Source organism: Symphalangus syndactylus, chromosome 11 (assembly GCF_028878055.3).
Source record: "Symphalangus syndactylus isolate Jambi chromosome 11, NHGRI_mSymSyn1-v2.1_pri, whole genome shotgun sequence".
Lineage (NCBI taxonomy): Eukaryota > Metazoa > Chordata > Mammalia > Primates > Hylobatidae > Symphalangus > Symphalangus syndactylus.
This window is the reverse complement of record NC_072433.2, coordinates 43,156,144-43,178,549: the sequence shown is the minus strand read 5'-3', so window position 1 is coordinate 43,178,549 and position 22,406 is coordinate 43,156,144. Positions and strand designations below refer to the sequence as shown.

The following is a 22,406-nucleotide window of genomic DNA, read 5'->3' as shown; positions in this document are numbered from 1 at the left end:
GGAGGCCAAAATGTCAACACAGAAGGCACTGAGACTGCAGAAAATGGCCATGGTCCCTAAGCTCCCTCGCTGGGCTCCAGAAGCACCCCTCCACTCTCATCCATCTGCCCTCTGGCCTGACACTGCTCTGGGTGGCTGCGTGCCTCCATAGGGCAGAAGTTATAGGCTAGTGGGGGCCTGAGGGGGCCCCCCACAGTGCAAGTGGGTGCACCACATTGGGGGAAGGTCTCCCCAGGCAGTACCAGGTGCCAGAGTAGTGTGATGTTGACCCCAGCAAATGGGCAGGGCAGGAGCGGGCCCAGCCCCCTGGCGAGAATGTCCAGGCCAGGCCTGGAGGACAAAGGTGCAGTGAGCATGGCCGCCCAGTGTCTGGACCCTGCTCCTCATGCTCCCTCGCCTGCCTGCCCAACAGTGGCCCTGCCTCCTGAGAAGACTGACGGGCTGGGCAGCGGAGATGAGAAGAAGATGGAGAGAGTGAGCGAACCCTGCCCAGGCTCCAAGAAGCAGCTGAAGTTTGAAGTAAGTTTCCTTTTGGTGCTGGATCCTGGGGAGATGAGATGGGTTTCCTCAGCTTGGGGCTTTGGGAGGAGGGAAGCTGAGGCCCTTCCAGACAGGAAGGCTCCTCCCCTGCATGAACAGCACCCTCTGTGGGAGGTTCCTTCTGCCACATCTGGGGCCGTCCTGGCTCAGGGCAGACCCCAGGGACTCACCGCTGCCCACCCCCTCAGCCCAGCCCCAGCCCCTCCATTCGGGGTGTGCCCAGCAGCCTGGGAGAGGGCATGAGAGTAGACGAGGGAGGCAGGACTCTGGCCCTGCTGTTGCTGTCACCTCTCTGGACCTCAGTTTCCTCGGTGAAACCTTCCCTTCCAACTCTTGAGGCTGTTCTGGGGGTGTCTGTGGGTCTCTCAGGTGGGATGGATGAACAGGAGGCATGGGCAGGACCCTGACACTCTCTGGGCCTCAGTTTCCCCATGTGGGCAACACCAAGGATGTGCCTCCCTGTGGCTCTATGCAGTGCTTGGAGGAGGGAGTAGCGGCTGTGGGCAGAGGTTGGTGAGGCTCTGAGCGTAGGGGTAGGAGTTGGGAGAGGGATGCACAGGGGAGTCTTTGGAAAGAGAAGGGCCTTTGGGGTGAGAAGGGGACAGTTGAGTGCCCCAGACCCAGTGCCTGCACAGTCTGTTCCCCACCACCTGATAGTGTAGCACGCTCCTATGCACCCAGCACAGTGCCCAGTGCTGAGAGCCAGGCCCAGGCCTGCTGCATGGAGCTTCCCCACTGCTCTGCCCTCCTTGCTCCCTCCCTCCTTCCCTCTGTTTGCCTTCCTGAGACCACCAGGGCATAGCTCTAGAGTCAGCAGGCCTGGGTTCAAATCCTGGCTATACACTTAGTAGCTCTGTGACTTTGGGGCAAGTTCCCTAAAGTCTCAGTGGCCTCACGTGCCTCGCCTGTAAGGTGGGGATAATGGTGATGTCTGCCACATTGGGCTGTTGTCAGCATCATGAGTTTGTGCACCTAAAGGTCTAAAGTGCTTAAGAGGGTGTTCCTCTTTCTGACCAATGCTGATTGGCACTGGCTAGTTGCCAGGGTACCCAGCTTAGACTGGGTGTGGTTCCTGCCATCAAGGAGTGCACAGTGTGACCAGGGGACAGTTGAGTGCCCCAAACCCAATGGCTGCCCAGTCAGTGATGAGATCTGGGAGCCTGGAGTGGGGTCAGGCCGAGGGGTGTGGGGTAATGGACACTTGGCATTTCCAGGCTCTGTGCAGTGCCTGGAGGAGGGAACAGCAGCTGTGGATAGAGACTGGGGAGGTGGGTGAGGCTCTGAGCATAGGGGTAGGAGTTGGGAGAGGGGTACACAGGGGAGCCTTTGGGGTGAGAAGGGCCTTTCAGGCAGAGGGAGCTGCAGGAGCAAAGGCCTGGAGGCTGAAGTGCCGGCATGCTGCATGGAGAGAGTGAGTGGCGTGATGTGGCCTGTGCTGGATGGTGGGGCATGGGGGAGATGCCCTGTGTGCAGGGTCCCTGGTGACCGATCTTACCCCCTTTCCAGTGTCATCTCCCTGCCATGCCCCACCATCCTGCACAGGTCACACCACACAGCTTGTTCTCCCCACACAGCACACCAGCACTCCAGCCTCCAAGAGGCTTGAAGGCTCGCCTGAGGAGGACAGGTAGTGTCTAGTAGGAGTTAGGGCTGCCAGCTTCTTCCTGGAGCCCAGCCCCGCCCTAAGCCCACCTGGGTCCTTGTAGGGTCTTTTGGGGAGCTTGGCAAATCCCAGGGCTGAACTCAGTGGCAGAAGGAAGACCGGGCCCAGGCATCCTGCCTCCCTGGAAGCCCAAGTGTGCTTGCTTCTGGAGGGGCAGGCTTGGGACTGAGCTGTGGTCCACGGGCAGGACTCAACTGAGAAGCCCAGGTGGGGTGTGGGAGAGGCCTAGGAGACCCGCATGTGACAGGTGGGGCAAGTGGCCAGTTACTCAACTCATGTTTCTGAAGCTCAGACCCAAGCTGTCTTGGAAACAGGTAAATGCTGTGTGTGTGTGGATACACAGGTATGTGAGTATAGGGTGTGCACGTATAGGGATATACCTGTGTAGGTGTGCGTGTGTGTAGGTACGTGTGTAGGGGTGTGTGTGTGTGTGTGTAGGGGTATGTACGTAGGCACGTGTGTCATGCCACATGAAACAGTGCCTCAGAGAGCAATGAGGTCCCTTGGCAGGTATCAAACGGGCGTGGCTGAAGCAAGGTTGGCTTTGAACTCAGCGTGGGCGCCGGAGAATTGCTGGAGGGAAACGGCTTAGAGCTGTAGCAGCCAGGGCCAGGATGCCTTGCTGGGGCTCACTCCACTAGCGTTTGCAGGCAGGTGCCTTTCCCTCTCTGGGGAGCTGAGCCTTCCTCCTGCCAGGCCAGCCAGGTGCCACCTTCCTGATGGTGGAAGGAGAGGTGGAGTTTGGCATGCCATGGAACAGAATGGTCTTGTTTCCATAGAATCTTATGGATCTGAAAGGCCATTTGTGGAGCCCTTTCCTGCTGAACAGCATGCTTCCTAGAACTGTCCGTCTGACACTCTGCCAGCCTCTGCACACAGCCCTCCGGTGACCAGCTCACCACTTCGCGGCTCACATTCCCTGGGGTCAGACACTTCAGGTTGCTGAAAATGATAATAATGAAATGATTGTTTCATTGATTATTGATTGAAATAATTATTTCAATGACTTTTAATCATTACAGCAAAAATAACAGCTACTACCATTGATTGAGCTTTTCCATGTGCCAGACAGTGCTCCAAGCATGGGTGTAAATGACACCAGCATTTATCCTCCACTTCCTGTTTCCAATTCCCCTAAGCAGACCTGACCACGTGACACTGGGAGCAGGCAGTGTGTAGGGGAGGCGATCCTGGGGTGCAGGTGCGAGGAAGGAGGGAAGCCAGTGAAGGCTGGGTTCATTTGTGGGCTCTGCCTGCTGGAGAGCTTCCTAGGAGCCATGTAGCATGCACTCAGATTTGTCCCAGGGAGGGGTGAGGAGGCCTGGCGTTTCCACTGCCTCCTGTCCCTCCCTTGTTCCGTTGCCTCTGGGCATTCCTTCCCGGGCTCTTCAGGGCTGCCCTGAGACAGAAAGGCATGCATGAGGCAGGAGGTCGGGAACTGTCCCCACCACAGCTGCAGGGAAACAGCTGGGCTGAGGGCATGTGGGTGGGGCATTTAATCTTCCCAGCAACCTCGTGGGAGAGAGGCTGTCATTTTCCATAATGCATACAAAGAGAAACTGAGGCACAGCAGAGGGCAGTGACATGCCCAGGGTCACACAGCTGTGGAGGGCCCTGCAGGGGCTGGGGCCTGGGGCTGACCGACACCCGAGCCCCTCATGCTCATGCTCTCCTACCCCGGCATCCTGCTGGGGCTCCCAAATTGCCGCTCCTTTGCCTTCTAGTTGCTTCTTGCCCTTGGTCCAAGTTCAGCTTTTCTGAGGCCCCAGTGCCTCTTCTCAGACCCCCCTGTGTTTCCTTTGTCTTTGAAGACCCACAGACCACCAGGTACCCCTGCAGGCATCCCTCCCCAGGCCAAACCTCCCCTGCCCAGGCTCTGGCTGCCCTCCTGAGCCAGTTCTGTCTTGGCCAATGTGCTCCCTGTCCACTCAAGGTCTGGGGAGGGCAGAGGACAGGTGGCTGCCCCTTGGCCTGGCCTCTAGGCCCAGGCTTCCACCACCCAATCAGTGTTGCCACAGATAGGGGACCAGCTCCGCCCATCTCTCTGCATCCAGGAGCTCCAGTGCGACGTGTCCGTGGAGGAGGACAGCCGGCAGGAGTGGACCTTCACCCTGTATGACTTTGACAACAACGGCAAGGTCACCCGAGAGGTGAGTGCACCTGCCTGGCCTCTTGCCATGTATCATGCCTGCAGGCACAGGGCCTGAGCACAGCACCCCGCCACTGCCACTTCTCACCCCTGCATCGGTCCTGCCCCTCAGCGAAGGCTATAACAGCCAGGGAGTTGCTGGGAGCTCCTGCGAGATCTAGAAGGGCGTCCCAGAGCTGCTGGCAAGTGGGAAGAGAGGACAGGGAGGGAAGGCAGCTCCCCTGCTCTCAGCCCAGGCACTGTCCCTCCTGGGAAAGAAGAGGGGTGGCAGGTGCAGAGCCCCAGGGCCTCTCTGGAGAAGGCCCCAAGGCCCCAACCAAGTCCTGTCCTGCTTCCCTGTCTCCACAGTCCCAGAGCTCTAGGGGTGGGGCTGGCACCACCACAGGCCACCTCCCTCGCTCAGCCATGCTGCCCAGGAGCTTGGGGATGGGGGCACAAAGAGGCCACACTGCACCTTGTTTTTAGGGTACAGGAATGAGCACCTCCAGTGCTAAGGGCCCTGCCAGCGGCTCTGCAGTCACAGCCTCATCCCAAACCTCTTCTTCCTTATCCCTCTGCAGGCCAGTCTCACTCGCTCAGGGCCCTCCTCCCGCAGCTCTCTCCTTCCTGCCTGTGTCTTTGCATATTGAGCACCAACTGTGTGCATCTATTGGGCGCTAGGTACTAGGCACAAGGACACAGCAGGGAACAAAACAAACACGTTCCTTGCCCTGGAGCTTTGACCTTCTGACAAGAGGCAGATCCAAACAATTGTAGGATAACTGTGAGCGGTGATGTGTTCAGTGAAGGAAATAAGCAGGTGCTGTGACAGAGACTGGCTGGAATGTCCAGGGGAGGCCTCCTGGAGGAGGCGGCAAGGGAGCTGAGCCATGTAGCATGCACAACCTTGGGGGAGTCCTGGGCAGGCAGAGGCCAGGGGCTCAGGGTGTTTCAGGAACTGAAGGAGGTGGCTGTGGTGGCTGATCAGCAGAAGAGACACAGATGTGGCTGGGGATCCAGCAGGGCCAGACTTCTGGGACCTTGGAGGCCCTGGCAGGCAACCTGGATTTGATTTCAGGTCCTGAGGACACCGCTGGAGGGTTGGCATCCTTCCTTCTGCTTTCTCATTCCTTTTCCTCCCCTGTCCCTCTCTGACGACCTGTCCCTCCGCGAGAGGACCCCATCTTCAGGCACGAGACCTGTTACAGATCTGAGGTTACATGCACCTGCGCGGCGGTCGCAGGTTAGCACGTCTGGGCTCCACCTGCTTCTTGTCCAGCATGTGGGGACCTCGTGTTCCCAGAGAGACATTGAAGCTTTGCTGTCTGGTCTCCTCATCCTGGGTCAGGGCGAGTGTTTTCTTCTCTGTGGATAGTGCAGGAGAAGTTCACCTTTATGCTGCCATATGTGAGTTCTGGGTTAACAAGGTCACCTCCTCCTCAGGCTGTGGTTTAGGGGCTGTTTCAACAGGTTGGAGGAAGAAGTTGTGACTTTTAAGCACCCGGGACTCTTTAACATGTAAGTGACAGAATACGTGCTCCAACTGCTGTATTCAAAAAAAAAAAAAAAGAAATAGATTGGCTCATGTAACTGAAATTTGGTCTGGGGTCTGACTTCGGGGATGGCTTGACCCACAGGCTCAGTGGCTTCAGGACAAGGTGTTCATCACTGCTTTGTTTCCTCAGTCTATTTCCTCTATTCCTCAGCTCTAATTCCTTTCTTGTGAGGCAGACTCTCCCCTTGGCAGTAGCAAGATGATTGCTGACAGCTTCAACCTGCGTTGTCCTTCACTGCTTTGGTAATTAGAGGAAGGGAGAGAGGGTGTCCAAGGAAGGTGGCCCAGCCTGGCCCTGGAGAAAGTGTTCACTGGGTCATGTCTTCCTCCCACCAAGGAGCCAGGGAGTGGTTTTGAGTGGAGGGAGGACCGGTCTGGTGTTTCCCTGGTCTATTTTTAGCCCTGACGCCACCCCTCAAATTTGGCTGTAAATACAGTTCCCTTCCACGCCTTCTGAGTGCCAGGGCAGATGGGCTCCCACCTCACGGCATCTGCAGCCCAGAGCTGGGGTGTGGGCCAGCTTTCCAATCAGAAAGAAGACCTGCTCCTCCTTCAGGCGTTCGTTCATGCAGGAAATACTGAGCACACCGATTCCTGCGTGTCTGCCCTGTGTAGTCAGTGAGGTTGATTTTCAAGCTAGAATTGCCAAAGCACATAGGCTCTGAGACCCTCGGTCTGCTGGGACCACCCCCACCCTGATCACACACCAGGGCTCCAGGTCCTCTAAGGTATCAGAAGTTTGGGGGATGAAGTGAGTGGCCATCAGCTGCCTCATCTGTATAATGAGCTGCCCTTCAGGGGCTGCCCAAGATAGAGAGAGTGAGCAAAGAGGGCCTTATGGAGAAGCCAGAGGGAAGGAAAGGAGGGACAAGGAGAGTCCTCTGCAGGCCTCGTCGGAAGAAGTGGGATCGCTGAGCAAGGCAGCTAGAGAGTGCCTGGAGCCTGGGTCTCAAACTTGTGGCCCCCACAATTTCAATCTGGCCCCCAGATGTTCTGGTCTGATTCCCCAAAGGGTTTTGTTAAAAATCAGTTGCCAAGATCAGCGATTCTGAAGATTTAACAGAAGATCCTGGATTTCTGGCTTTTCTGTGTGACCCCCTCCCACCTGCATTGTCAAAGGACAAGTCAACTGAGCTGAGCGGCCGCGCCTCCCAGGACAGGGTCAGTGTCTTTGTCGGCCCCCACTACTCTGGGCCACCCACCCACATGCCTGCCTGGCTGGGGCTGCGCTGGGGTTGCCTCAGCTGCTTCAGCCTGCAGGACTTACAGGCAGGAGGTGAAGGATTGCTGGGCAGGTAACTGACCATGGATGGGTCTGCTTCATAGAGAAAAAATGTCTTCTCCAGAGGTTTCCAATGCCATTTAAAGCAGGACATTGCCCTGCACTCCAACACCAGACAAGTGACCGCAGCAGATACCCAGATAGAAAGGGCCTAGTGAGGAGAATTGGTGCCCTCCATCCCCAGTCAGAAGGGTTTTGAGACACCCGGAAGACATTGTATGGACACTCCTGTTCTGGTTGAGGGGTACCTGAGGCTCAGAGAGGAGATGAGATTTGGTCAAGTTCTCACAAATTAGTTTATCTTTTAGGGACAGTCTCAGCCAGCTCAAGCTGCCGTAATAAAATACCACAGACTGGGTGGTTTAGCAGAAATTTATTCCTCACAGTTCTGAAGGCTGGAAGTCCAAGACCAAGGGGACACCTGCTTCAGTTCCTGGTGAGGGCTCGCTTCCTGGCTTGCAGACGGCCACCTTCTCACTGTGCCCTCACGTGCTGGCGAGACCTCTTCTGGTGTCTCTTCCTTTTTTTTTTTTAACAAGAGATGGGATCTTGCACTGTTGCCCAGGCTGGAGTGCAGTGGCGTGCTCACGGCTCACTGCAGCCTCGAACTCCTAGGCTCAAGTGATCCTCCCACCTTAGCCTCCCAAGTAGCTGGGACTACAGGTGTGTACCACCACACATGGCTTTTTTTTTTTTTTTTTTTTTTTTTTGTAGAGAATGTTGTGTTGCCCAGGCTGGTCTTGAACTTCTGGGCTGAAGTGATCCTCCCACTTTGGCCTCCCAAAGTGCTGGGATTCCAGGTGCGAGCCATATCCCTAGCTCTCCTCTTCTTTTAAGGGCCCTGATCCTATCATGGTCCCGCCTTCATGACCTCATTTAACCTTAGTTATCTCCTTACTCCAAATACAATCACATTGGGGGGTTAGGGCTTCAACCTATGGATTTGCAAGTGAGTGGGGAGCCACAATTCAGCCCATAGCAGGGACACATCTCCCTTTCCATTTTCCGTTTCGACCCCGAAGCAGATGCTGTTGATGCCCCGACTCCATTTTCCCTGGGCCCACCTCAAAGTTCACCTGCTGCCATGGTGGATGGTGCCCACTGTAAGAGCTTTCTCAACTACAAGGAGCTGGCTTGGCCCCTGCAGGGAAGCCCAAAAGCACAAGGGAGGGTGAGGCACAGTGGCTCGTGACTCACATCTGTAATCCCAGCACTTAGGGAGGCTGAGGCTGGAGGATCGCTTGAGACTGGGAGTTTGAGGCTGCAGTGAGCCATGATCACACCCCTGCACTCCAGCCTGGGTGATAGAGTGAGACCCCCATCTCAAACAAACAAACAAAAATCCAAAGTACAGGGAATGTAGCATCCTTGGGGAGCTCTCGGGCAGTGAGGAATGAGAGTCCATTTCTAAACTCTCCCTCTATCTGGATGAGGCTGTTCCAAGGTGGGCTCCACACTCTCCCTCCAGGGCCCCGGTGCGACTGAGCCCCAGTTGCCCCTGGCTGTAACCTGCCCTTTTCCTTTTCTCTTATGGGATTTTCCTCTTCTCTCTCCCTGCTCCCTCACTTCTGCTTCCTAGGATCTCCTCCCAAATGAACCTCAGACATCCAGATTTCTGCCTTAGGTCTGCTTTGGGGCAGCCAGAGGGGTTCAGGCCAGCAGCGTCCACCAGGCCCTCTGGTTTCTATTTTCAAGACCCTGTGACTGAAACCCCGCATGGGTCTCCGCTTCTCTCCCATTCAGGACATCACCAGCTTGCTGCACACCATCTATGAGGTGGTGGACTCCTCTGTCAACCACTCCCCGACATCCAGCAAGATGCTGCGGGTAAAGCTCACCGTGGCCCCCGATGGCAGCCAGAGCAAGAGGAGCGTCCTTGTCAATCAGGCTGGTGAGGGCTGCAGGGCTGAGCCTGGGAAACAGTGTCCTCCCATCTCTCAGGAAGGACCAGAGCCTTCCTGGGAGGGCTGGAAGGGAACCTGTGGGCTTTCTGGGGCAGCTGCTTTATGGACAGGTGGGGTTCAAATGGGTCCTTGAAGGGGTAGGAGGAAGGGTGGGAAGGGGAGGGAAGGGGTTCCGGGTGAGAGGCCTCATATAGGCAGAGCCATGCAGACTAGAGTAAAGGCTGGTGTTACGGGCAGCATGGCGTCTGCAAGCCTTGAGGCCAGCTGGAAGGAGGTGAGGCTGGAGGGGGAGTCTGGGGGAGGAGGTGAGGCTAGATGGGGATGTGTCCAGGGCAGGTAGCCTTGAGACCCCTTTATTTAGCCCCAGCTCAGGGAACCCTCCCACAGTGGCCTTGCAAAGCAGCTGCATGCCAGGCAGCCCTGGGGAGGGTGGGAGCAGGCGGCTCACCTGGTGTCTCCTGTGCTTCTCGGGCCGGACTCAGACCTGCAAAGCACAAGGCCCCGAGCAGAGACCAAACCCACTGAGGAGCTGCGGAGCTGGGAGAAGAAGCAGCGAGCCCCGCTCAGGTATGTGGGCATGGTGCACATGAGCATATGTTGAGCACCAGCTGTGTACCTGCATCTGAAGGATTCAGAACAGGAAGTTTTGCTCTGGTCTGTGTTCTTTTCAGGGAGCCAACACTTTTGATGCACAGACTCATAAATCAAATGAAAATCTTAACAAATAACTACATGTAGTCCAATTCCTTTTATGGAACACATCTTGGGCAGACAGGACTGGAGGCCAGCATTTTTTGGGCTTTGGAAAGGTGCTCTCAGCAGTGCATCAGGCTCTGACACGTTGCTGTTTCTCCTGGGAGATGATTGGATATTCACACTAAGTGAGATAAAGACCGTAAACACCTTCCCATCCCTTTAGGGTGGGCCTGGCTGCCACGTGGGTTATGAAAACTCTTAGTTTTCAGGCTTTTTGGATTTCAGAATGGTGGATAAGGAATTATGAGGCTGTAGTTACCTTTCACCTGTTACTTCTTCAGCTGCAAGGCAGGAAGGGAGGAAAGGAAAGAGAGATTGTTTAAAGAAAGGGATTGAGTAAACAACAGTAACACGGCAGGCATAAGGCTGTGTTAACCTCTAGTGTGCAAATGGTAAGGGAATGACCGGAGCTGGATTAGTACTCGCTTAGGGGAAAGAAAAAACAGTTCAAGCAGGGTCACAGCCAGGTGTGGGGATAGGGCCGAGAATCAGAGGGACCCAGGCTGGCTGGAGATCCTGGGGGAAGGTGGTACTGTGTTGTGTGGGAAGGAAGCCAGCATGGGAGCAGATCGAAGAGGTTTTTGGAGGAGAGGGCTAGGGAGCCCCGAGCCCTGCAGGGGAAAAAGAAAGCCTCTGGCAGCATCTCTCCCCACCCCCCCATACACACTGTGTAAGTCACACGTGTGTGCACACACTCACTGGTGAGGCCCATCCTGGGCCATAGGGCAGGTCATGGAGTCTGCCAGGCCCAACTCCAACAGTTTAAGGGACTTCTGCTGCCCGCACCCCCTGGGGAACCAGGCCAGGGGTTGGGCCGCCTACCTGCAGCAGGCACATATGGCTTGAAGCCTGGCGCTGGGGCATTCTTTTGAACCTGTTCAGAGCAAAACCCCATCCACTCCTCCCAGAAGCTGCGGGGAGGTCAGGCCGTGGGCTGTGGTCTATGGTCTGTCTCTCCATCGGCAAGGAGGGAAATGGAGGCACAGTTTGTATAGAGGACTGTTCCTCCCCACCCTCTCTGAAGGCCAAGAAGGAAATGAATGAAGGGTCCAGAGTTCGTTCTGGGGGCTTCCCAGTAGCCTATGCGCTTGCCCCCACCTGGTGGTTGGTGTTACCCCACTCACTTGCCTCCCCTGCCGTAGGTTCCAGGGTGACAGCCGCCTGGAGCAGTCTGGCTGCTACCACCATTGCGTAGATGAGAACATCGAGAGGAGAAACCACTACTTAGATCTCGCCGGGATAGAAAACTACACGTCCCAGTTTGGGCCTGGTAAGGGACTCGAGCACCCTGCAATGGGCGATGAGGGCAGGGCGTGGCTGGACGGGCCAGGCGGGCCATGCGGGTGGTGTTCACTGCTACCCCAGGCTTCGGTAAGACAGCTATTACGGGACAGGTCAAAGACTTCTTGGAGAAAGTGACGTTAAAAATGGTTTCAAAATTAAAGTAATACATGCACGAAATTGAACAAAATCAAATAGTATCTAAAGGCTTAGCACCCAATGACAAACAACAGTTCTGTGCCCCATCCCAGCCCACCCAAGCCCTGTTCCCGGGGCAACCACTTTGACCTCTCCTGGCTGTTTCTTCCAGCAAGAACCTCGGTTTCACTAAGTACAGCGCTGCTGTGTCTTTATCAGCCTTGACATATGTTGACCTCTTGCTCAATTTCACTCCCACAACTCCCTTCTCCCCTTTATCTTCATATGTTTAATTCCTCTATGAGTTACTTCTGTATGTTTTTAGCAATATACTTAGAGTTCTTTCTTGCCCCAGTGACCTTAGACAGTTTTCGGGGCCTCTGCTGCCATCTGTCTTTCTCGGCTCCCTCTCGGAGGGTATTTCTGAAGACCTACCAAAGAACCAGTTCTTCCCACTTAGCAGATGGGAAAGTTCCATTTCAGAGAGTTTTCCTGCAAGGCAGTGAGGGGCAGTCGGGGCGTTGGGGGGTAGCTCTAGTTTTGGAGAACTGGGGGTGGGGGTGATGTCTGGGGTACAGCGCAAGCCCCAGCACACAGTAGGTGCTCATTAAATGTCTGTTGAATTGGTTCCTAGGCTCCCTTTCCGTGGCCCAGAAGTCAGAACTGCCCCCCCGCACCTCCAATCCCACTCGATCACGCTCCCATGAGCCGGAAGCCATCCACGTCCCACACCGAAAGCCCCAAGGCGTGGACCCGGGCTCCTTCCACTTCCTTGACACCCCAATCGCCAAGGTCTCGGAGCTCCAGCAACGGCTCCGGGGCACCCAGGATGGGAGCAAGCACTTTGTGAGGTCCCCCAAGGCCCAGGGCAAGAGTGTGGGTGTGGGCCACATGGCCAGAGGGGCAAGAAACAAGCCACCTCTGGGACCCACCATCCCTGCGGTGTCCCCCTCCGCCCACCTGGCTGCCAGCCCGGCCCTCCTCCCCTCCCTAGCCCCCCTCGGGCACAAGAAGCACAAGCACCGAGCCAAGGAGAGCCAGCAGGGCTGCCGGGGCCTGCAGGCACCACTGGCCTCAGGCGGCCCCGTCCTGGGGCGGGAGCACCTGCGGGAGCTGCCCGCCGTGGTGGTGTACGAGAGCCAGGCCGGGCAGCCGGTCCAGAGACATGAGCACCACCACCACCATGAACATCACCACCATTACCACCACTTCTACCAGACATAGAGCCCCTCCCCAGGGACCCACCCTGCCATATGAAGGACCCCACCCCCGACACCCCAAGGCATTATTATTCTATTAATTATTGTTATTATGACGATTATTGTTATTAATAATTATTGTTACTCCACTAATATTTAGCTAGCCTTCATGTAGAATATCTATGGAAACACAGAACTAAACTTTTATTTATATGTTGTGGGGACTGCATAACTAGCCCAGGAAATTACTCTGGTTCGGCGTGGCCTGTAATGGGCAGAGGCTCCCTCAGGGCTTGGGATCTGCAGCATCTGCGTGGATCAGCCCACACCCTTCCCAGAGCCAGGGAGCCCTCAGCCCCAACTCTGCCCCACCCCAGCCTCTTCCAGGAGAGCATCCTTACCTGGCCCAGCTTCCAGAGACCCTTGAAATCTCCGAGAAGATAAACAGCTGCTACCTCTTAGTATTATTCTGATTTTATTTTGCCCTTAACTGATTGTAATGTGCTACAAGGGATTTCAGTGGACTGCAGAGTGCGAACGTCTTGCTGTTGTGTTTTTATGTCCCAACCTAGAAACCTTAGCTGTCTTTTCTGGAGTTGTCTTTCATGCTTTTCCAGTGGGATCAAGCCCTTTTCCCCAAAGCAGTCCCATCTCTTCTGCCATGCACAACATGAAAATCCACTTCTCTTCCTTCTCCTTCTTCTCCTCTCTACTTTACAGTGATACACACAGGTATTTAAGGACTATCCCTGAGACCATCCTTCTCATTTTGGAAACTGCTAGGGAGGGAACAAACCACTTAAACAAGCGTGGTTTTCCAAGATCCAGGCAATTGTGTGCTGTTGGTTGTGGTGGAGGATGTGGCAGATATATATGTACCTACACGGTTCTCTAACAGAACTTTCTGTATCTATAGATAGACGCCATCTGTCCATTTCTATGTATCTTTCTATAAATATACACTCTCAGGTATCTTTTCTGGTGTGTATAAATCAGTGGTTTGCTTCTCTGGACGCTTCTGGAACCCAGATGTGACTCTGCTTGTCTCCTTTTGGGGCTGGACAGCTCTCAGATGCTTTCATCAGAGGTCCATTCTCGGGTTTTGGGGTCTGATGGATTTTGGAGAGAACTGCTGGGGTACAGAAGCTTGGAGGGAAAAGGGGACTGTGGCCAGAGTTGGGACCCTGGAGCAGCATCCTCTGCAGAGAAGGATTTTGTCTGGCCAGAGCCTGGAGAAACCTGAAAAAGAACCAGTCAGCTAGCCAGGGTCTCAGAGAAAAGCAGATTACACACTCAAATTGGGTAATTTGAGCAGAGCTTAATAAAGGCAGTATTTACACAGTGTGGGCTAAACCTCCCATGAGAGTGCAGAACCCTGGGAATAGCAGTGTGGGGCGCTATTTCCACCCCTGGGCCTGAGTGGGGAAGGAGTTATCTTTAGCAGACAGAGGATTGCTGGAGGAGTGAGAGGGGCACCTGAAGGAGCTGTGACCTTTGCTTAAAGGATGCAGCCAGTCATGGGGACCCTCCAGGGAAATTAATATCCTGACCTGCTTTCCTGCCCCCACCCCCCTCAATCCATTGGCTGAGGCCCTGGAAGCCACCGGGCCAAGGGAGCTTGTTGATGTGGGTCACACGGGCATGTTCCCAGGTCAGAGAGGAGAGTGGAGAGTGAATCTAGAGGGACACAAGAGGGAGAAGCGACTCCAGCTACTTTCCTTTCTGCCGTTTTGTCTCCCAGCTGGCATCCTCTTTTCCAGAGCCTCCAGTTTGGGTTTAATGTAGTTAGTAAGGAGTTACTTCCAAAGGTAGTGGGCTTAGTTGTAACCGTATTCTTAATTTTATTAATGACTGATGTGCCTGGGATTGGATTAATACATTAATCCTTAGGACAGCCCCATGAGGCAGCTTGGTGGCAGCTCAGGAAGCATGTCTAAGGCTCAGAAGTTCATAACTCCCTTGAGGCCGCACAGAGGGCAGAGCTGGAATTCTGGTCTCCCACTTGATCCCTTCGCCACTGGTGCAGAGCTTAATCACGGCCATGGGCGCTGCCCTTGTTTTGGGTTGTGGGTTTCTGTTCAGTGAGAACTCAACTCAATCCAAAGTGAATGAAACCAAGTTGGAAGGCAGGGAGGGTACTGGCTTTGAGATGACAGGGTCCAGGATGTGAATGCAGCTGAGACGGGTTCTTGTCCCTCCTTCTTGTCCCTCGGATTGATACTTGTACTCAACTACATGCTTTTGTCAGGGAGCCCTGGCTGCTAGCCTTCTGGGTCTCCTAACCCTAAGGAAAAGGACCTTCCGTTAGTGTAAAGCTCAAGACAGGATTCTGATTGGCTGGGCTTCGATCTGGTACCCATATCTGGACCAATCATGACATCCCAGATGGGGTCACATGGCCAACCTGCCCCAAGGGGGTGGGGTCTGTACCGGAAGACAGGAGGGGAGGGGTGCAGATCGGACAGGAAGTAATGGCACCCCAGGCCACGAATTGCTGCAACCCTGGAGGCCAGCCGGGAGTTGAGACTACTGGTTTTAGAGCAGTTCCTCTGCCTCCCTAAGCTCCACACCTGTCAGGATTCTGTTACTTCTTGGTAACTGGGACTTGCCCAACTTTAAAAACATTATTTAAAAAAATAGTAATGTGCACATGTAAAAGATTCAAATAGTACATATATAAGGTGTACAGTAAAAAGTAAACTTCCCTCCATCCCAGGCCTGCCAGCATCCCTGATGCCAACTTTCTGGGTGTGGCCTAGGGCCCCTCAGTGTAATGTAGGGGTTGTGAGCACAGACTTTGGCGCCAGCTTGCTAGGTTCGAATCCTGACTCCCTCTTTGTAGCTCTGTGCTTCAACTGAAATACTGTGCCTCAGTTTCTCCTTTATAAAGGCGGGGATCATGAGAGTGCCTGTCCCTTGTGAGCACTATGAAAGTGTTAGCTGTTCTTTACCAGAATAAATGCATTTCTGTATCTCCCCGTATGCATTTTGTTAATTGTTAGAGTATTTCAAACACAAAGTTTGAAACAGAAAATTGAGTAACATTAACCGTCAACTTACCGCCCAGAATTTACAAATGCTGACATTTTGCAATATTTGTTTCGGATCTATTTTTAAGGGGGGGAACCCTGCAGTTACCGCTTAATCCTTTTCCCACCCCACCCTTTTATTTTTACACAAGGAGCATAGTGTTCATACTTATGCTATTTTTTTCAGTAACTGAATATATTTGGAGATCTCCCTCCGTAGGTCATAGAACTCTGCCCCCTTCTCTCTAACAGCTGCTCAGCCTTCTGTGACTAGAGGTGCTGTCACCAGCTTGCCCCATCCCCTCCTGGTGGTCATAAGGGTCATCTCTCATCCCAGGCTTTGGCGAACACTGTGCTGAGAGTCCTTGCACACGGGCAGGAGCACAGGCGACAGAAAGTTTCCACGTGGAACTATAGAGTTCAAGAGAAAGTGTGATTTCAATTTTGATGCGATTGTACATGACCTCTAAAAGAGGTTATACTGGCCGGGCATGGTGGCTCATGCCTGTAATCCCAACACTTTGGGAGACTGAGGTGGGTGGATCACCTGAGGTCAGGAGTTCAAGACCAACCTGGGCAACATGGTGAAACCCCGTTTCTACTAAAAATACAAAAAATTAGCTGGGCATGGTGGGTGCGTGCCTGTAATCTCGGCTACTCAGGAGGGCGAGGCACGAGAATCGCTTGAACCTGGGAGGCAGAGATTGGAGTGAGCTAAGATAGCACCCTTCTACTCCAGCCTGGGCGACAGAGTGAGACTCCATCTCAAATAAATAAAGAGATTATACTGAATAATGAGGAATCAAAGGAAGAAGAAAGAGAGAGGAAGGAAGGTTGGAAGGAAAGAAGGAGGGAAAATTAGAAGGGGAAACCATGATTGCTGGTGAGGTTTTGAGCACGTTTTCCTGCAGGCTGGTATGGGTGAGAGGTTTGGTCTTGTTTGCAAATCTTCTGAAGGCTATTCCAGAGGAGCAGTTGCCACCGCCCCATCCCCTGAGCTCTGAGCATGGGGGTTCCCCTGGGGAGACTCCTGGTGAGAGGATGCCGATTTCTGCTGATCTGTCACTGGGTACCGAGGACTGGGTGTGTTTAAGGCAGACAGCCAGTTGAGGATCCCAGCTACTGGGGCCTGCTGTCATCTCCTGGGAGTGCCCGGGGGTCAGGAGCCTAGGGGACTCTTGCACTTCACATCCAACCATGCTAATTACACTTTTTGGCAAAGGAAACAGCTAGGAGCAATTTCTTTCCCTCCTCCAGCCCTGTTTTCTCAGTGTTTAGACCTCAAATTATTACTGGGCTAGAGGGAAGGCAGCCTCTGAAGTGTGGCAGGAGGAGGGGAAGGCTGCCTGCACCTTGGTGTGTCTGTCAGATGCCTGCACTAATAACCTGGCTTCTGTGAGGCCTGTCAGTGCTCTCAGGAATGAAAGGGGACCCCTGAGAGGTGCTCAGTACCAGCAGGCTGTGAACGTCCTCCACCCACCACCCTCACCTCCTCGTTAAAGATGGTGCTACCTGCCACACAGCAGACACCTGGTCGCTGCACACCCGAAAGACCCCAAGGCAGCCTGCCCGTTGTCCAGCCACACCCCAGCACCCACCCTCCTGGCCCCTGCCTCGGCCTCCCCGACCAGCTGCACCCAGCCCCCAACACACACCCCTTCTCCAGATGTGTGCAGGGCCTCATTTTGCAGAGCAAAGACAGATGTTTCAGCCACACACTTTATTAACTTCTACAGCCTGTGCTCAGGACACTCTTCCTCAGTCATGAAAAGTTTGATCACTTGCCACAGTCAGGACCTTTGTGTGGGCCTCTGATCTGATGTTCGGTCTCATCATCTCCCAAACCAGCAGTCGTTTGTACCCCATCCCTCTGCTCAGGGGCTCACACCCCCAAATGATTTTCCTGATTTATGTGTTTCCCTACAAAGGGCTTTCTATACCTAGCATCTGCCTCCAGCATGAGAAGGGGGAATAGGCGAGACCCATTTGCCAGTAGCAGACGGGGACCCTGGGGAGGAAATGGTAGAGCCTGTTGGAGACTCCCTGTCTCCAGCTGACCAGCCAATGGGATTCCTCTTCCCTCCACTGTCTCCCACGACGTAGAAGAATCCTGGTACATTTAGCCCATGAGCCTGGCACAGATCCCTATCTAGACATGAGGCCCTTTAGACATGACTTTGGCATTGACCGGCCTGTTGGCGGTGGGTCGGGGAGGCAGAGGGGATGCTCACACCAGTAATTCTCATCCCCTGAATGCTTGGGATCACCTGGGGAGATTTCACAAAATACTGGTGCAGGGGTCCCACCTCTGATGATGCTGAGTGGTGGGTCTAGGGTGTGGCCCAGACATCAAGATGTTTCAGGCCCCCAGGTGACTTCTTAGGCAGCCCAGCTAAGCCCCTAGAGCCTTGCATTTTCCCCCAAATGACCTCAGAGGGCCCGATTTGAGGGAAATACCTAACTTCAGGGGCCATAAGAATCCCCCAGGGAGCATGTGAAATGCAGATACCAGGCCCACTCCCAGAGATGAGTTGAGGTGGGTCAGGGGTGAAGTGCAGGGATCAGTGTTTTTCACAAGCTCCACACCTCCAGGAAATGGTGGTGTGGTTGGGCCCATAGAACACAGTCTGAGAGTCCTGTTGCCTGTGCCTTGGTGCACGTGGGGTGGAATCCCAGTGGCCCTGCCTTGAGGAGGATGTGCATTAATGTGGTAGGGGAGACAGAGACAGCTCCACCTGCCCCCTGCCCCACCAGGGACCTCCAAAAACTTCATGGATGTTAGAGCAAGCAGCCATGCTGCAGCAGAGGATGAGGCTGGTGGATTTAGTAAGAGCCCTCTGTGTTTGGGCTGAGTTCTTTCTCTAGTTGCCCTGTCGTCTGGCCTCTGGATAACCCACCTCTCCTCCCTCATCCTAAAATTACAGATGGCGCAAGACAGCCACATTTAGTGAGACTCCTAAGGTCCTCCAACTAGGGTAGGTCCACAGTGGCCCCTGGTGCATGGACCACACACTCTTTTCCCTCCTCTGGCTCAGGACTAGGGTCTGAAATCGGAGATATGAGTGGCTTTCTTGAAAATTTCTCTTCCCAATCTTCCCACTTTGCTTGGGGGCCCTTGTTCAAGGCCAGCTTTGGGGACTAGGGCTTGTTGCGACTACCAGCTGTCTCATTTTGCTGTACTGCAAACTCAGGCTTGGTTCCAAGTTTATGGGGGCCCTGTCCTGCCCCTAGTAGGGTTTGTTTTGGGGTCACATCTGGTCAGACCCTTCAGAGAGCTCTTCCCCAGCCTCTACATCAGGGAAAGAGGTAGGTAGGGAGGAGCATTCGAGGCTTAGAAGGACTAAAGTACAAAACAGCGTTGGAGGAACTGCCAGGAACCAAGGGCGAGCACTGGAGAAGGCAACACAGGACCCCCTGGGCTTCTGAGCAGGAAGACCAAGACCTTCAGGGGCCCTAAGCACTGAAAACATCATTCCTCATCGCCAAGCCCTGGCATCCCCCTGTTCTTCTAAAATAACTCTTTTCTAGATATTTCTGATCGCAAAATTCTGGGTGGGTTCATCCAAGCTGACCGTTGCAGTTTTTTTCTTTCCCAACAAGGCCTCATTTTTTGGAGCCACCTTAGCTGGTGCCTAGGCAGAGGGGCAGTCAGCAGTGGTTATCAGGATCCTGGCTCTGTGGGTTGCCTTCCTTCTGGTCTGCAAAGCCCCTGCAGGCAGGGACTTCTTAGATAGCTGCTTCCTTAGGGCATGGCACATAGTGGGTGGTTAATGAATGGAAGAGAGAGAATGAGCGATCAAGGGAGGGAGGAGGGAGTGGAATGGAGATTTCTCATCCTTTCCTGTTAATTTATGACATCCTCCTGCCTATGAGTCCTTGACTCTGGAGTTTTACAAAGCAGTCACATTTCAAATAAAAGTCTGGGAAAGCAACACAGCATCGCCAACTTTTGATTTTGCTAAATAAGGATATTAGAAAAAGAATAGAAAACTGCAGTCCCTTACTGTTTAAAGAAAAACCAAAAGAAGTTAAAAAGAAAAAAAAAAAAAACCTCATTGTGTTGTCTTTGTTTTTGTTTTGTTTTGTTTTCTTTCCTTGGAAATCAGTGAAAGTTTGGTCAACCACACATTGTAGTAGAGCTGGAATGCCTCTTCCCATTTTAGAGACGGGATACCTGAGACTCCAGGTGGGGGTGTGGAGTCCAAATGGACAGTTCTTCCCAAAGCTGAGCACAGACTGCTTGCAGGTCCTTTTTCCAGTCATGGCCTCAGCTGTCTGCAAAGGACTTGGGGGAGGCTGACATCTGTGATGTCTGGAGAGGGGGCGTCTGCAACCTCCAACACTGGCCAGTAACTCCACAGAGGCCATTGGTAGGGGTGGTCTGCTTGTGTCAGCAGGCCTGTCATGGCCAGTTCAATGGTCGGCGCTGAACTATGTCTCTTGGTGCCTGGTAGAGGGGTTGGAGTGGGCCTGAGGCCAACTTGCTCAGAGCCACACTCCCCAGGAAGCTGTGCAGTCTGGAACTCCGCCCTGCCTTCCTGTCCCCTGCCCACTCTAAGCCTCCAGAAGTCAATCCTTTGCTCACCGGGACCATACCTAGCCTGGCCCATCGATGTGTCATGTTTGACCTGTCAAGGATTTCAAAAATTTTTAATTCATTTCCAGAATCTGAGGGTTTCACCTAAAAACCTGGATGTTTGGCTTTTCTCATAAAAATCAGAAAGTGTATTTACCCCAGGCTCCCGTTCCCACATGGCTGCAATCTGTCCGTCCCTTCCAATGGTGCACATGCCTTTTTTCCCGCGCCCGGAGCCCCTCTCAGCCTGATTTTGAGGCCTGGTTTTGATGTGATTCAGCTCATGATCCCTGAGCAGCCTCAAGCACCTAAGTTTTGGAGGTCAGTGATGCCACTTAAAAACCTGTTCAGGGCAGAGCATTAGACAGGAGGATGGCTAAGGGAGCAGCTTCAGGCATGGGAGGAAGTTCATGGGGAAGTCTTTGGGGCAGTCCTGGAGACCCTCACAGTGTGGCCCCACTCCTCCTTTAGATGGGGCAAGGTGGGCTGGAACCCCCGGCAAAGGATCTCAGGCTGTGTGAGACCCCTCCCAGCACTCCTTAAACAGCCAAGACAGGTGGAAAGCCCCAACTCAAAAGACTGGCTGGATTGTACCTGGCTCAGTGACTTCCCCTCTTTGAGACTCAGTTTGCTTTTCTGTAAAGTGGACCTAAAGAGGCCCGCTTGGCTTCAGCTCCAGGGACTTTGGAGATTTAAGCAAAGTAAGAAATGGGAAAGGAGTTTGTTACATATCAGGCTTTCTGGATGAATGCCCCCAGCTCTCTTGGAGGGGGAAGCAGAAAGACTGCTGATCGGGCAGGGGATAGGGACTCCCCGGGTGGCCACATGGGCAGTCTCAGTAGGAGTCTCAGGCCAGGCTGTCTATGGATTCCCACTTCTCTGGGCTGCATCTCACTGTTCAGGCTAGAGTCTGGTCCTTGCCCATCTGCAGGTCCAGGAAGATGTGGCCCCAAATTCTCTGGACCTGGTGTCCTAGATCCTGTGCACTTGGCTTCATGGATAGAGTTTAAGAAGGTTGCAGGATCCAGTAGCTGGACCACAGAATGCAGCTTGGGGGCTTGGCTAAGATGGGCAGACCGGCCCATGGTTGAGACTTTGGACCTGAGCTGAGTCCTGGTTCTACTACTTCCTAGATGTGTGACCTGGGACAAGTGACTCACCCTCTCTGTGCCTTGGTGTTTTTCTCTAACATGGGGCTAATTGGGGTAACTACCTCACTGAGCTGTTATGAGTAAATGATCCAGTGGGCGTGAAGCGTTCAGCACAGAGCCTGGCACGTAATAGGCCCTTGATGAGTAAAACAGCAACAGTAGCTGCAGTTAGGAGAATGTGACCCCAGAAGGCTCATGGGAAAGAAGTTGCAGTCCTGATGGATGAAGGGTACCTGTCCCCCACCCTGGCTGCAGAGCCCCCCTGTGAGACAGCTGCTGTGGCATGCCACTCTGATACACACTCAAGAAACACTTGAGAACATGACTTTTCCCTCTCAAGGTTGATGGGATCACTCTATTCCTTCCAGACCCGACTTGTGGTGTGAACTTGGACAAGGCCCTGCTGTCTCTGGCCTTCAATACCATATTTGTATTATGAAACTGCCCTTGGCTTGAAGCTAGACTATGGGGGTGGCAGCTGTAAGTCCTACAAACAGTAGGGGCAGTGGTGGGCATGGGCAGCCTGAAAGCCATGCCAGCAGTGCCTTCCTTGGGGAAAGAGGTGGCCTCTGGAACAGTGCTTGGCTACCCTGCATCTGGGTCTGTCCTTGCCCAACTCCTAAGCTGCAGGATCACTGAGGAGTCCACATTGCCATATCTGCCACTTACAGAGTGTCTACTGTGCACCCAGCCCACATTCACTAATGTCCCCAAAAGAGCCTTGAGAGGAAACCAATGAGGAAACAGAGTTACAGTTCAGTTAAGCAACTTACCTAACTCATGGCTAATGCATGGTAGGGTTAAACACAAGCCTGACACCTGTCCCTGAGGAGAAGCTGCTAGCCACGTGACCCTCCCTTTCCAGGAGCCTGTTGGCATTGATACAGGTTGACAAAGACCAGTCCTACTCCCTTGTCTGCCATTACTCCAGCCAAGTCCAGGGACACGTGAGGCAAGGGGAGCTCTGGGAACTGGGGCTGCTGGTGTGGCCGAGACCTCAGCTTCAGCAAGATGGTGCCCCAAGTTCTCAGGGTGCCCTGTGGTCCCCTTCATTCATAACATTGATCTTGTTTGTAACTGTAGTTGATTCTCACTCATTGCAGTAGTTACATCTTATAAAGTTGCCTCTGACACTGAGTTAGCGCATACTGAACTATTGTTCCCAGGGGAAATACAGGGTTAGGTTCCTGCAAGCTTCTGGTCA

At 53.7% G+C, this 22,406-nt stretch overlaps 1 protein-coding gene across 1 annotated transcript in view; it reads left to right on the top strand.

Moving 5' to 3' along the window:
- Positions 1–19,407, top strand: part of NKD1 (NKD inhibitor of WNT signaling pathway 1) — a 91,430-nt gene extending 72,023 nt beyond the window's left edge. Inside the window, exons 5-10 of the mRNA XM_055298208.2 lie at positions 413–519; positions 4,258–4,353; positions 8,912–9,059; positions 9,555–9,639; positions 10,971–11,098; positions 11,882–19,407. Coding sequence (XP_055154183.1) covers positions 413–519; positions 4,258–4,353; positions 8,912–9,059; positions 9,555–9,639; positions 10,971–11,098; positions 11,882–12,471 — 1,154 coding nt within the window. The 3' untranslated portion in view covers positions 12,472–19,407. The remainder of the gene's footprint in view (positions 1–412; positions 520–4,257; positions 4,354–8,911; positions 9,060–9,554; positions 9,640–10,970; positions 11,099–11,881) is intronic.
- The last annotated feature ends 2,999 nt before the right edge of the window (positions 19,408–22,406 follow it).